Genomic DNA, 16,591 nt, shown 5'->3' on the forward strand with positions numbered 1-16,591 from the left:
GTAACAGCTAGTTAGTACTGACCAGCTCTGAGACACCATGTAGTTATAGTAACAGCTAGTTAGTACTGACCAGCTCTGAGACACCATGTAGTTATAGTAACAGCTAGTTAGTACTGACCAGCTCTGAGACACCATGTTATAGTTATAGTAACAGCTAGTTAGTACTGACCAGCTCTGAGACACCATGTAGTTATAGTAACAGCTAGTTAGTACTGACCAGCTCTGAGACACCATGTAGTTATAGTAACAGCTAGTTAGTACTGACCAGCTCTGAGACACCATGTAGTTATAGTAACAGCTAGTTAGTACTGACCAGCTCTGAGACACCATGTAGTTATAGTAACAGCTAGTTAGTACTGACCAGCTCTGAGACACCATAGTAGTTATAGTAACAGCTAGTTAGTACTGACCAGCTCTGAGACACCATGTAGTTATAGTAACAGCTAGTTAGTACTGACCAGCTCTGAGACACCATGTAGTTATAGTAACAGCTAGTTATAGTACATCCCATGGTAGTTTACTGACCAGCTATTCTGTAGACACCATGCCTATAGTAACAGCTAGTCTAGTACTGACCAGCTTATAGTGGCTACTATAGACCAGAGTCCTATTCCCCAGGTAACCTATTCTATTCCCTATATAGTGGTACTACTATAGACCACGGCCCTATTCCCTATATAGTGGTACTACTATAGACCAGAGCCCTATTCCCTATATAGTGGTACTACTATAGACCAGAGTCCTATTCCCTATATAGTGGAACTACTAATTGGAGAGCTGGAGCGCTGCCTGAGTGTTTTCTTTCACCATGAACACCCTATTTTAAGACACTTTATGTTGGTGTTTCCGTTATTTGGGCGGTTACAACACCGTGTCCCAAATGGCTCCCTATTCCCTATTGACCCTGGTCAAAAGTAGTGGACTATATAGGGAATAGGGTGCCATTGGGGATTCAGAGGGTGGTTTGAGAGGTGTTTTTCTAGCCTCTCACCCAGCCAACCAGTCTTAGCCTGCCAGGTCTGCTCAGTACTCTCTGTTACTATTGACATGCCCCAAATGGCACCCTATTCCCCATAGACCCTGGTCTAAAGTAGTGCACTATATAGGGGCTCTGGTCTATAGTAGTACCACTATATAGGGAATAGGGCTCTGGTCTATAGTAGTACCACTATATAGGGAATAGGGCCCTGGTCTATAGTAGTACCACTATATAGGGAATAGGGCTCTGGTCTAGTAGTACCACTATATAGGGAATACCAGTATATAGGGAATAGGGCTCTGGTCTATAGTAGTACCACTATATAGGGAATAGGGCTCTGGTCTATAGTAGTAGGGAATACTATAGTAGTGCACTATATAGGGAATAGGGCTCTGGTCTATAGTAGTACCACTATATAGGGAATAGGGCTCTGGTCTATAGTAGTACCACTATATAGGGAATAGGGCTCTGGTCTATAGTAGTACCACTATATAGGGAATAGGGTTCTGGTCTATAGTAGTTCACTATATAGGGAATAGGGCTCTGATCTATAGTAGTACCACTATATAGGGAATAGGGCTCTGGTCTATAGTAGTACCACTATATAGGGAATAGGGCTCTGGTCTATAGTAGTACCACTATATAGGGAATAGGGCCCTGGTCTAAAGTAGTGCCACTATATAGGGAATAGGGTGCTATTTAGGACACAGACATCCTCTCCTCTCTCTGTGTTGGGTTTTATCAGGTAAACCAGCAATATATTAATGAATACAATCATCTCGGTTAACCCGGAACTAAAGTCTCACGTGATTGGTCAGCTGCTGGATTCATTTCTGGTTCCGTATCTGAGGGGATTAAGAGATGCTGGAACGAGGAGCTCCACCGTCTCTCAACAAATGACGGGCCGAATGGCCCCTTCAGAAAGGTGATAGATGTGATTTGTCCAAATAACCCGTGATGGAAAAGCCCAAACACTGGAACTACTGCTACTCGTTAGCCCACGCATTCCCATTCCTTCCCCAAACACTGGAACTACTGCTACTCGTTAGCCCACGCATTCCCATTCCTTCCCCACACACTGGAACTACTGCTACTCGTATAGTAGTACCACTTCCCATTCCTACCCAAACACTGGAACTACTCTGGTCTCGTTAGCCCACTATTCCCATTCCTTCCCCAAACACTGGAACTACTGCTACTCGTTACCCCACGCATTCCATTCCTTCCCCAAACACTGGAACTACTGCTACTCGTTAGCCCACGCATTCCCATTCCTTCCCCAAACACTGGAACTACTGCTACTCGTTAGCCCACGCATTCCCATTCCTTCCCCAAACACTGGAACTACTGCTACTCGTTAGCCCACGCATTCCCATTCCTTCCCCAAACACTGGAACTACTGCTACTCGTTAGCCCACGCATTCCCATTCCTTCCCCAAACACTGGAACTACTGCTACTCGTTAGCCCACGCATTCCCATTCCTTCCCCAAACACTGGAACTACTGCTACTCGTTAGCCCACGCATTCCCATTCCTTCCCCAAACACTGGAAACTACTGCCAACCATTCCCATTCCTTAACACCTACTGCATTCCCATTCCTTCCTTCCCCAAACACTGGAACTACTGCTACTCGTTAGCCCACGCATTCCCATTCCTTCCACTGGAACTAGACTGGAACTCCCCCCAAACACTGGAACTACTGCTCGTTAGCCCACGCATTCCCATTCCTTCCCCAAACACTGGAACTACTGCTACTCGTTAGCCCACGCATTCCCATTCCTTCCCCAAACACTGGAACTACTGCTACTCGTTAGCCCACGCATTCCCATTCCTTCCCCAAACACTGGAACTACTGCTACTCGTTAGCCCACGCATTCCCATTCCTTCCCCAAACACTGGAACTACTGCTACTCGTTAGCCCACGCATTCCCATTCCTTCCCCAAACACTGGAACTACTGCTACTCGTTAGCCCACGCATTCCCATTCCTTCCCCAAACACTGGAACTACTGCTACTCGTTAGCCCACGCATTCCCATTCCTTCCCCAAACACTGGAACTACTGCTACTCGTTAGCCCACGCATTCCCATTCCTTCCCCAAACACTGGAACTACTGCTACTCGTTAGCCCACGCATTCCCATTCCTTCCCCAAACACTGGAACTACTGCTACTCGTTAGCCCACGCATTCCCATTCCTTCCCCAAACACTGGAACTACTGCTACTCGTTAGCCCACGCATTCCCATTCCTTCCCCAAACACTGGAACTACTGCTACTCGTTAGCCCACGCATTCCCATTCCTTCCCCAAACACTGGAACTACTGCTGCTCCCACTCGTTAGCCCACGCATTCCCATTCCTTCCCCAAACACTGGAACTACTGCTACTCGTTAGCCCACGCATTCCCATTCCTTCCCCAAACACTGGAACTACTGCTACTCGTTAGCCCACGCATTCCCATTCCTTCCCCAAACACTGGAACTACTGCTACTCGTTAGCCCACGCATTCCCATTCCTTCCCCAAACACTGGAACTACTGCTACTCGTTAGCCCACGCATTCCCATTCCTTCCCCAAACACTGGAACTACTGCTACTCGTTAGCCCACGCATTCCCATTCCTTCCCCAAACACTGGAACTACTGCTACTCGTTAGCCCACGCATTCCCATTCCTTCCCCAAACACTGGAACTACTGCTACTCGTTAGCCCACGCATTCCCATTCCTTCCCCAAACACTGGAACTACTGCTACTCGTTAGCCCACGCATTCCCATTCCTTCCCCAAACACTGGAACTACTGCTACTCGTTAGCCCACGCATTCCCATTCCTTCCCCAAACACTGGAACTACTGCTACTCGTTAGCCCACGCATTCCCATTCCTTCCCCAAACACTGGAACTACTGCTACTCGTTAGCCCACGCATTCCCATTCCTTCCCCAAACACTGGAACTACTGCTACTCGTTAGCCCACGCATTCCCATTCCTTCCCCAAACACTGGAACTACTGCTACTCGTTAGCCCACGCATTCCCATTCCTTCCCCAAACACTGGAACTACTGCTACTCGTTAGCCCACGCATTCCCATTCCTTCCCCAAACACTGGAACTACTGCTACTCGTTAGCCCACGCATTCCCATTCCTTCCCCAAACACTGGAACTACTGCTACTCGTTAGCCCACGCATTCCCATTCCTTCCCCAAACACTGGAACTACTGCTACTCGTTAGCCCACGCATTCCCATTCCTTCCCCAAACACTGGAACTACTGCTACTCGTTAGCCCACGCATTCCCATTCCTTCCCCAAACACTGGAACTACTGCTACTCGTTAGCCCACGCATTCCCATTCCTTCCCCAAACACTGGAACTACTGCTACTCGTTAGCCCACGCATTCCCATTCCTTCCCCAAACACTGGAACTACTGCTACTCGTTAGCCCACGCATTCCCATTCCTTCCCCAAACACTGGAACTACTGCTACTCGTTAGCCCACGCATTCCCATTCCTTCCCCAAACACTGGAACTACTGCTACTCGTTAGCCCACGCATTCCCATTCCTTCCCCAAACACTGGAACTACTGCTACTCGTTAGCCCACGCATTCCCATTCCTTCCCCAAACACTGGAACTACTGCTACTCGTTAGCCCACGCATTCCCATTCCTTCCCCAAACACTGGAACTACTGCTACTCGTTAGCCCACGCATTCCCATTCCTTCCCCAAACACTGGAACTACTGCTACTCGTTAGCCCACGCATTCCCATTCCTTCCCCAAACACTGGAACTACTGCTACTCGTTAGCCCACGCATTCCCATTCCTTCCCCAAACACTGGAACTACTGCTACTCGTTCCCCAAACACTGGCCCACGCATTCCCATTCCTTCCCCAAACACTGGAACTACTGCTACTCGTTAGCCCACGCATTCCCATTCCTTCCCCAAACACTGGAACTACTGCTACTCGTTAGCCCACGCATTCCCATTCCTTCCCCAAACACTGGAACTACTGCTACTCGTTAGCCCACGCATTCCCATTCCTTCCCCAAACACTGGAACTACTGCTACTCGTTAGCCCACGCATTCCCATTCCTTCCCCAAACACTGGAACTACTGCTACTCGTTAGCCCACGCATTCCCATTCCTTCCCAAACACTGGAACTACTGCTACTCGTTAGCCCACGCATTCCCATTCCTTCCCCAAACACTGGAACTACTGCTACTCGTTAGCCCACGCATTCCCATTCCTTCCCCAAACACTGGAACTACTGCTACTCGTTAGCCCACGCATTCCCATTCCTTCCCCAAACACTGGAACTACTGCTACTCGTTAGCCCACGCATTCCCATTCCTTCCCCAAACACTGGAACTACTGCTACTCGTTAGCCCACGCATTCCCATTCCTTCCCCAAACACTGGAACTACTGCTACTCGTTAGCCCACGCATTCCCATTCCTTCCCCAAACACTGGAACTACTGCTACTCGTTAGCCCACGCATTCCCATTCCTTCCCCAAACACTGGAACTACTGCTACTCGTTAGCCCACGCATTCCCATTCCTTCCCCAAACACTGGAACTACTGCTACTCGCCCAGCCCACGCATTCCCATTCCTTCCCCAAACACTGGAACTACTGCTACTCGTTAGCCCACGCATTCCCATTCCTTCCCCAAACACTGGAACTACTGCTACTCGTTAGCCCACGCATTCCCATTCCTTCCCCAAACACTGGAACTACTGCTACTCGTTAGCCCACGCATTCCCATTCCTTCCCCAAACACTGGAACTACTGCTACTCGTTAGCCCACGCATTCCCATTCCTTCCCCAAACACTGGAACTACTGCTACTCGTTAGCCCACGCATTCCCATTCCTTCCCCAAACACTGGAACTACTGCTACTCGTTAGCCCACGCATTCCCATTCCTTCCCCAAACACTGGAACTACTGCTACTCGTTAGCCCACGCATTCCCATTCCTTCCCCAAACACTGGAACTACTGCTACTCGTTAGCCCACGCATTCCCATTCCTTCCCCAAACACTGGAACTACTGCTACTCGTTAGCCCACGCATTCCCATTCCTTCCCCAAACACTGGAACTACTGCTACTCGTTAGCCCACGCATTCCCATTCCTTCCCCAAACACTGGAACTACTGCTACTCGTTAGCCCACGCATTCCCATTCCTTCCCCAAACACTGGAACTACTGCTACTCGTTAGCCCACGCATTCCCATTCCTTCCCCAAACACTGGAACTACTGCTTCGTTAGCCCACCATTCCCATTCCTTCCCCAAACACTGGAACTACTGCTACTCGTTAGCCCACGCATTCCCATTCCTTCCCCAAACACTGGAACTACTGCTACTCGTTAGCCCACGCATTCCCATTCCTTCCCCAAACACTGGAACTACTGCTACTCGTTAGCCCACGCATTCCCATTCCTTCCCCAAACACTGGAACTACTGCTACTCGTTAGCCCACGCATTCCCATTCCTTCCCCAAACACTGGAACTACTGCTACTCGTTAGCCCACGCATTCCCATTCCTTCCCCAAACACTGGAACTACTGCTACTCGTTAGCCCACGCATTCCCATTCCTTCCCCAAACACTGGAACTACTGCTACTCGTTAGCCCACGCATTCCCATTCCTTCCCCAAACACTGGAACTACTGCTACTCGTTAGCCCACGCATTCCCATTCCTTCCCCAAACACTGGAACTACTGCTACTCGTTAGCCCACGCATTCCCATTCCTTCCCCAAACACTGGAACTACTGCTACTCGTTAGCCCACGCATTCCCATTCCTTCCCCAAACACTGGAACTACTGCTACTCGTTAGCCCACGCATTCCCATTCCTTCCCCAAACACTGGAACTACTGCTACTCGTTAGCCCACGCATTCCCATTCCTTCCCCAAACACTGGAACTACTGCTACTCGTTAGCCCACGCATTCCCATTCCTTCCCCAAACACTGGAACTACTGCTACTCGTTAGCCCACGCATTCCCATTCCTTCCCCAAACACTGGAACTACTGCTACTCGTTAGCCCACGCATTCCCATTCCTTCCCCAAACACTGGAACTACTGCTACTCGTTAGCCCACGCATTCCCATTCCTTCCCCAAACACTGGAACTACTGCTACTCGTTAGCCCACGCATTCCCATTCCTTCCCCAAACACTGGAACTACTGCTACTCGTTCCCATTCCTTCCCCAAACACTGGAACTACATTCCCATTCCTTCCCCAAACACTGGAACTACTGCTACTCGTTAGCCCACGCATTCCCATTCCTTCCCCAAACACTGGAACTACTGCTACTCGTTAGCCCACGCATTCCCATTCCTTCCCCAAACACTGGAACTACTGCTACTCGTTAGCCCACGCATTCCCATTCCTTCCCCAAACACTGGAACTACTGCTACTCGTTAGCCCACGCATTCCCATTCCTTCCCCAAACACTGGAACTACTGCTACTCGTTAGCCCACGCATTCCCATTCCTTCCCCAAACACTGGAACTACTGCTACTCGTTAGCCCACGCATTCCCATTCCTTCCCCAAACACTGGAACTACTGCTACTCGTTAGCCCACGCATTCCCATTCCTTCCCCAAACACTGGAACTACTGCTACTCGTTAGCCCACGCATTCCCATTCCTTCCCCAAACACTGGAACTACTGCTACTCGTTAGCCCACGCATTCCCATTCCTTCCCCACAGACTGGAACTACTGCTACTCGTTAGCCCACGCATTCCCATTCCTTCCCCAAACACTGGAACTACTGCTACTCGTTAGCCCACGCATTCCCATTCCTTCCCCAAACACTGGAACTACTGCTACTCGTTAGCCCACGCATTCCCATTCCTTCCCCAAACACTGGAACTACTGCTACTCGTTAGCCCACGCATTCCCATTCCTTCCCCAAACACTGGAACTACTGCTACTCGTTAGCCCACGCATTCCCATTCCTTCCCCAAACACTGGAACTACTGCTACTCGTTAGCCCACGCATTCCCATTCCTTCCCCAAACACTGGAACTACTGCTACTCGTTAGCCCACGCATTCCCATTCCTTCCCCAAACACTGGAACTACTGCTACTCGTTAGCCCACGCATTCCCATTCCTTCCCCAAACACTGGAACTACTGCTACTCGTTAGCCCACGCATTCCCATTCCTTCCCCAAACACTGGAACTACTGCTACTCGTTAGCCCACGCATTCCCATTCCTTCCCCAAACACTGGAACTACTGCTACTCGTTAGCCCACGCATTCCCATTCCTTCCCCAAACACTGGAACTACTGCTACTCGTTAGCCCACGCATTCCCATTCCTTCCCCAAACACTGGAACTACTGCTACTCGTTAGCCCACGCATTCCCATTCCTTCCCCAAACACTGGAACTACTGCTACTCGTTAGCCCACGCATTCCCATTCCTTCCCCAAACACTGGAACTACTGCTACTCGTTAGCCCACGCATTCCCATTCCTTCCCCAAACACTGGAACTACTGCTACTCGTTAGCCCACGCATTCCCATTCCTTCCCCAAACACTGGAACTACTGCTACTCGTTAGCCCACGCATTCCCATTCCTTCCCCAAACACTGGAACTACTGCTACTCGTTAGCCCACGCATTCCCATTCCTTCCCCAAACACTGGAACTACTGCTACTCGTTAGCCCACGCATTCCCATTCCTTCCCCAAACACTGGAACTACTGCTACTCGTTAGCCCACGCATTCCCAGCCCACTGGAACATTCCCATTCCTTCCCCAAACACTGGAACTACTGCTACTCGTTAGCCCACGCATTCCCATTCCTTCCCCAAACACTGGAACTACTGCTACTCGTTAGCCCACGCATTCCCATTCCTTCCCCAAACACTGGAACTACTGCTACTCGTTAGCCCACGCATTCCCATTCCTTCCCCAAACACTGGAACTACTGCTACTCGTTAGCCCACGCATTCCCATTCCTTCCCCAAACACTGGAACTACTGCTACTCGTTAGCCCACGCATTCCCATTCCTTCCCCAAACACTGGAACTACTGCTACTCGTTAGCCCACGCATTCCCATTCCTTCCCCAAACACTGGAACTACTGCAAACTACTGCCCACGCATTCCCATTCCTTCCCCAAACACTGGAACTACTGCATTCCCATTCCTTCCCCAAACACTGGAACTACTGCTACTCGTTAGCATTCCCATTCCTTCCCCCCACGCATTCCCATTCCTTCCCCAAACACTGGAACTACTGCTACTCGTTAGCCCACGCATTCCCATTCCTTCCCCAAACACTGGAACTACTGCTACTCGTTAGCCCCATTCCCATTCCCATTCCTTCCCCAAACACTGGAACTACTGCTACTCGTTAGCCCACGCATTCCCATTCCTTCCCCACAGACTGGAACTACTGCTACTCGTTAGCCCACGCATTCCCATTCCTTCCCCAAACACTGGAACTACTGCTACTCGTTAGCCCACGCATTCCCATTCCTTCCCCAAACACTGGAACTACTGCTACTCGTTAGCCCACGCATTCCCATTCCTTCCCCAAACACTGGAACTACTGCTACTCGTTAGCCCACGCATTCCCATTCCTTCCCCAAACACTGGAACTACTGCTACTCGTTAGCCCACGCATTCCCATTCCTTCCCCAAACACTGGAACTACTGCTACTCGTTAGCCCACGCATTCCCATTCCTTCCCCAAACACTGGAACTACTGCTACTCGTTAGCCCACGCATTCCCATTCCTTCCCCAAACACTGGAACTACTGCTACTCGTTAGCCCACGCATTCCCATTCCTTCCCCAAACACTGGAACTACTGCTACTCGTTAGCCCACGCATTCCCATTCCTTCCCCAAACACTGGAACTACTGCTACTCGTTAGCCCACGCATTCCCATTCCTTCCCCAAACACTGGAACTACTGCTACTCGTTAGCCCACGCATTCCCATTCCTTCCCCAAACACTGGAACTACTGCTACTCGTTAGCCCACGCATTCCCATTCCTTCCCCAAACACTGGAACTACTGCTACTCGTTAGCCCACGCATTCCCATTCCTTCCCCCAAACACTGGAACTACTGCTACTCGTTAGCCCACGCATTCCCATTCCTTCCCCAAACACTGGAACTACTGCTACTCGTTAGCCCACGCATTCCCATTCCTTCCCCAAACACTGGAACTACTGCTACTCGTTAGCCCACGCATTCCCATTCCTTCCCCAAACACTGGAACTACTGCTACTCGTTAGCCCACGCATTCCCATTCCTTCCCCAAACACTGGAACTACTGCTACTCGTTAGCCCACGCATTCCCATTCCTTCCCCAAACACTGGAACTACTGCTACTCGTTAGCCCACGCATTCCCATTCCTTCCCCAAACACTGGAACTACTGCTACTCGTTAGCCCACGCATTCCCATTCCTTCCCCAAACACTGGAACTACTGCTACTCGTTAGCACGCATTCCCACAAACATTCCCATTCCCATTCCTTCCCCAAACACTGGAACTACTGCTACTCGTTAGCCCACGCATTCCCATTCCTTCCCCAAACACTGGAACTACTGCTACTCGTTAGCCCACGCATTCCCATTCCTTCCCCAAACACTGGAACTACTGCTACTCGTTAGCCCACGCATTATTCCTTCCCCAAACACTGGAACTATTCCCATTCCTTCCCCAAACACTGGAACTACTGCTACTCGTTAGCCCACGCATTCCCATTCCTTCCCCAAACACTGGAACTACTGCTACTCGTTAGCCCACGCATTCCCATTCCTTCCCCAAACACTGGAACTACTGCTACTCGTTAGCCCACGCATTCCCATTCCTTCCCCAAACACTGGAACTACTGCTACTCGTTAGCCCACGCATTCCCATTCCTTCCCCAAACACTGGAACTACTGCTACTCGTTAGCCCACGCATTCCCATTCCTTCCCAAACACTGGAACTACTGCTACTCGTTAGCCCACGCATTCCCCCATTCCTTCCCCAAACACTGGAACTACTGCTACTCGTTAGCCCACGCATTCCCATTCCTTCCCCAAACACTGGAACTACTGAACTACTCGTTAGCCCACGCATTCCCATTCCTTCCCCAAACACTGGAACTACTGCTACTCGTTAGCCCACGCATTCCCATTCCTTCCCCAAACACTGGAACTACTGCTACTCGTTAGCATTCCCATTCCTTCCCCAAACACTGGAACTACTGCATTCCCATTCCTTCCCCAAACACTGGAACTACTGCTACTCGTTAGCCCACGCATTCCCATTCCTTCCCCACAGACTGGAACTACTGCTACTCGTTAGCCCACGCATTCCCATTCCTTCCCCACAGACTCTAAAAGGTACCAGTTATGTTATAGCGTAGCTCTGTCGAAGAGAGATTATACATCCCAAAACAACCAACTACTGCTAATTAATGAAGATATTATCATTACAGCCCAGTAGAGCACATATTAAATAATTATCTATGCAAATTTAAAATGAAAAAAAAAAAAACTATTCAACTTTATCTAATAAATGGAGAGTAATAGACAGGAATCGAGTCCAGTTTCCTCTAAATATGAATGTGACTAAACCATCTGATGTCTGACCAAATAAAGAGAACACATGCTACGGTTGTCATTGGCTACGGTTGTCATTGGCTACGGTTGTCATTGGCGCTGGTCAAACGTAGTGGATAGGGTTCCATTTGGGCCTCAACTAATAAATCCAGGGAGTTTAAATAGGGAGCGTACACAGTCAGAATACTAATGAGAGGACATGTTAGAATACTAATGAGAGGACATGTTAGAATACTAATGAGAGGACATGTTAGAATACTAATGAGAGGACATGTTAGAATACTAATGAGAGGACATGTTAGAATAGAACTGACAGTCAGAATACTAATGAGAGGACATGTTAGAACACTAATGAGAGTACATGTTAGAATACTAATGAGATGACATGTTAGAACACTAATGAGAGTACATGTTAGAATACTAATGAGAGGACATGTTAGAACACTAATGAGAGTACATGTTAGAATACTAATGAGAGGACATGTTAGAACACTAATGAGAGTACATGTTAGAATACTAATGAGATGACATGTTAGAATAGAACTGACAGTCAGAATACTAATGAGAGGACATGTTAGAATACTAATGAGAGGACATGTTAGAATACTAATGAGAGGACATGTTAGAATACTAATGAGAGGACATGTTAGAATAGAACTGACAGTCAGAATACTAATGAGAGGACATGTTAGAATACTAATGAGAGGACATGTTAGAATAGAACTGACAGTCAGAATACTAATGAGAGGACATGTTAGAATACTAATGAGAGGACATGTTAGAATAGAACTGACAGTCAGAATACTAATGAGATGACATGTTAGAATACTAATGAGAGGACATGTTAGAATAGAACTGACAGTCAGAATACTAATGAGAGGACATGTTAGAATACTAATGAGAGGACATGTTAGAATAGAACTGACAGTCAGAATACTAATGAGAGGACATGTTAGAATACTAATGAGAGGACATGTTAGAATACTAATGAGAGGACATGTTAGAATACTAATGAGAGGACATGTTAGAATACTAATGAGAGGACATGTTAGAATACTAATGAGAGGACATGTTAGAATAGAACTGACAGTCAGAATACTGTCCTCAGGCTGTTGATGAGATGATGTAACACAATCCAGCAGACTTTTTACAGCTCTGACCCGTCACATTACAGCACCTCTCCCTCCCAGGGTAGATTATGTGTCTGTTTGGCGGCTGGCAGATGATAAATGACTCCCGGTCACCTTTGACCCCCACACACCAAGTATCACTTTACTACACCTAGTCACTCATTACTGAGTGTGTGTATGTACAGTTGAAGTCGGAAGATAACATACACCTTAGTCTGTCTTAGGTCAGTTAGGATCGCCACTTTATTTTAAGAATGTGAAATGTCAGAATAATAGTAGAGAGAATGCTTTATTTCAGCTTTTATAACTTTCATCACATTCCCAGTGGGTCAGAAGTTTACATACACTCAATTAGTATTTGGTAGCATTGCCTTTAAATTGTTTAACTTGGGTCAAACGTTTCGGGCAGCCTTCCACAATAAGTTGGGTGCATTTTGGCCCATTCCTCCTGACAGAGCTGGTGAAACCGAGTCAGGTTTGTAGGGCTCCGTTTTTTCAGTCTTGCCCACACATTTTCTATGGGACTGAGGTCAGGGCTTTGTGATGGCCACTCCAATACCTTGACTTTGTTGTCCTTAAGCCATTTTTCCACAACTTTGGAAGTTGGTGTTCTTCGGCCTGCAAGCCTCCCCCTTTTTCCTCCAAACATAACGATGGTCATTATGGCCAAACAGTTCTATTTTTGTTTCATCAGACTAGAAAACATTTCTCCAAAAAGTACAATCTTTGTCTCCATGTGCAGTTGCAAACCGTAGTCTGGCTTTTTTATGGCGGTTTTGGAGCAGTGGCTTCCTCCTTGCTGAGCAGCCTTTCAGATTATGTCGACTCGTTTTACTGTGAATATAGATACTTTTGTACCTGTTTCCTCCAGCATCTTCACAAGGTCCTTTGCTGTTGTTCTGGGATTGATTTGCACTTTTCGCGCCAAGGTACCTTCATCTCTAGGAGACAGAACATGTCTCCTTCCTGAGCGGTATGACAGCTGTGTGGTCCCATAGTGTTTATACTTGCCTACTATTGTTTGTACATATGAACGTGGTACCTTCAGGCGTTTGGAAATTGCTCCCAAAGATGAACCAGACTTGTGGAGATCTACAGGTCTTGGGAAAATCAAAAGAGATCAGCCTTGATGTCAAGCAAAGAGGCACTGAGTTTGAAGGTAGGCCGTGAAATACATCCACAGGTACACCTCCAATTGAGTCAAATTATGTCAATTAGCCAATCAGAAGCTTCTAAAGTCATGACATCAAGCTGTTTAAAGGCACAATCAACTTGTGTATGTAAACTTCTGACCCACTGGAATTGTGATACAGTATGTCTGAAATAATATGTTTGTAAACAATAGTTGGAAAAATGACTCATGCACAAAGTAGATGTCCTAACTGACTTGCCTAAACTATAGTTTGTTAACAAGAAATTTGTGGAGTGGTTGAAGAACAAGTTTTAATGGCTCCAACCTAAGTGTATGTAAACTTCCGACTTCAACTGTATGTATCTGTGCATATGCGTGTGTGTGTGTGTGTGCAGCCTTGGATGTGACTGCTAATGTGTGTGTGTGTGTGTGTGTGTGTGTGTGTGTGTGTGTGTGTGTGTGTGTGTGTGTGTGTGTGTGTGTGTGTGTGTGTGTGTGTGTGTGTGTGTGTGTGCAATTCACAGTTTCTTCACATGTTATTATGAGTGTGTGTGTGTGTGACCATGTGACTCTGTGCATATGCGTGTGTGTGTGTGTGTGCAGCCTTGGATGTGACTGCTAATGTGTGTGTGTGTGTGTGTGCGCGCGCGCAAAATTCACCGTTTCTTCACATGTTATTATGAGTGTGTGTGTGTGTGACCATGTGTCTGTGTGTGTGTGTTTGCCCGTATGTTACCTGGGAATTGTTACTCGATGTCTCCATCTTCTCCTGTGACTTGTCCCTGGCCAGCTTCGCTGCTTCCTTCACTTCCTGGAACTTCTCAGCAAACTGAAACAAGACAAGGAAAAATAAACAAGGAAAAATGATGTATTAATACAAGTTCAACTATATAAAAACTAAAAATCACTGGAGACAAGCAATGTGTGTCGCTTAAAACCACTTACAGATAGGGGGCAGTATTTTCACTTTGGATGAATTGCGTGCCCATAGTGAACTGCATCAAAATCTGGTCCTAAATTGCTAATATATGCATATTATTATTAATATTGGATAGAAAACACTCTGACGTTTCTAAAACCGTTTGAATTATGTCTGTGAGTATAACAGAACTCACAGGGCAGGCAATCTTCCAAACAAGTTTTGAAATCCTGAAAGTTGGGGCAAATTTGACGTCATCACCTCCTCCCTTCCCAACAAGTTATGGATCTGGAAACACTTCCTACGTCTTCCACTAGATGTCCTCATTCAGTAGAAAGTGTAATGGAGCATTTGCTGTGAACTTTGACCTAATGGGAGGGAAAATAGTCGGTGTCGCAAGAGAATGCCATTTTGTTGTGGCGCATTTCTCTTTGAGTGCTACGGCTGTTCCAATCAGCCCCAGATGAAAACGAATGATCCGGTTGGAATGCTATTGGATATATATGATTATAACATCCTGAAGATTGATTCTGCACTTAGTTTGACCAGTTTCTTCGACCTGTAATATGTCTTTTGGAAGATTTCATGCAAAGTTATCCTGGACCAGAAGTCATTGTTTGGGCATTTGAGCTGAAAGTGATAGCAAATGCTGCTACTTGGACACTAGAATTGAACATTATGGAACAAAACGATTTATTGTTATACTAGGACTCCTTTTTTATTTTTTTTATTTTTATTTCACCTTTATTTAACCAGGTAGGCTAGTTGAGAACAAGTTCTCATTTGCAACTGCGACCTGGCCAAGATAAAGCATAGCAGTGTGAACAGACAACACAGAGTTACACATGGAGTAAACAATTAGCAAGTCAATAACACAGTAGAAAAAAATGGGCAGTCTATATACAATGTGTTGCACTACATTCTGATGAAAGATCATCATAGGTAAGGGAATATTTATGTTGTAATTTTGTATTTCTGTTGACTCCAACATGGCGGAGAAATATTGTTACGTCTGAGCGCCGTCTCAGATTATTGCAATGTTAGGCTTTTTCCGTAACGTTAAAAAAAAATGTGACACAGCGGTTGCATTAAGAACCAGTGTATCTTTTTAATTATATGTAGAACATGTATCTTTAGTCAAAGTTTATGATGAGCATTTCTGTTATCTGACTTTCTATAATTCCTCCGGATATTTTGGAGGATTTTCTGAACATGGCGTCAATGTAAACTGAGATTTATGGATATAAAATGCATATTATCGAACAAAACATAAATGTACTGTGTAACATGTCATATGACTGTCATCTGATGAAGATTTTCAAGAGGTTAGTGATTGATTTTTTAAAAAATCCTGCTTTTGTCATTTGATCTTTTGCTGGAAAAAAATGGCTATGTTTTTTCTTTGGTTTGGTGGTGGTCTAACATAAATATATGTTGTGTTTTGCCGTAAAACATGTTAAAAATCTGACACGCTGGGTAGATGAACAAGGTGTTTATCTTTCATTTGAGGTATTGGACTTAATGTGTGGAGGTTAAATATTTCTAAAGAATATTTTTGCATTCCCTGCGCCACCTTTTCAGCTGAACGGGGGGGGGTGGGGTTCCCTGGGGGGAACACATCGCCTCAACAGGGGCTCTCTAGGGTATATGGGATGCTAGCATCTGGCCAACATCCAGTGAGATTGCAGAGCGCCAAATTCAAATACAGAAATACTCATTATAAAAATTCAGAAAAGATCCAACTATTTTACATAGGTTTAAAGATGAACTTCCTGTGAATCCAACCACGGTGTCAGATTGAAAAAAATGCTTTACGGCGAAAATATACCTTGATGGTTTGATTATTTGAGAACGT

General features: G+C 46.7%; 1 protein-coding gene across 2 annotated transcripts in view; it reads right to left on the minus strand.

Annotated features, from left to right (window-relative positions):
* homer2 (homer scaffold protein 2) overlaps nucleotides 1-16,591 on the minus strand; it is a 113,119-nt gene that overhangs the window by 21,660 nt on the left and 74,868 nt on the right. For both annotated transcript variants that reach the window (XM_052517656.1, XM_052517657.1), the window contains exon 3: nucleotides 14,554-14,646. In XM_052517656.1, coding sequence (XP_052373616.1) covers nucleotides 14,554-14,646 — 93 coding nt within the window. The remainder of the gene's footprint in view (nucleotides 1-14,553; nucleotides 14,647-16,591) is intronic.

This window comes from Oncorhynchus keta, unplaced genomic scaffold (assembly GCF_023373465.1).
Source record: "Oncorhynchus keta strain PuntledgeMale-10-30-2019 unplaced genomic scaffold, Oket_V2 Un_scaffold_9243_pilon_pilon, whole genome shotgun sequence".
Classification (NCBI taxonomy): Eukaryota; Metazoa; Chordata; class Actinopteri; order Salmoniformes; family Salmonidae; genus Oncorhynchus; species Oncorhynchus keta.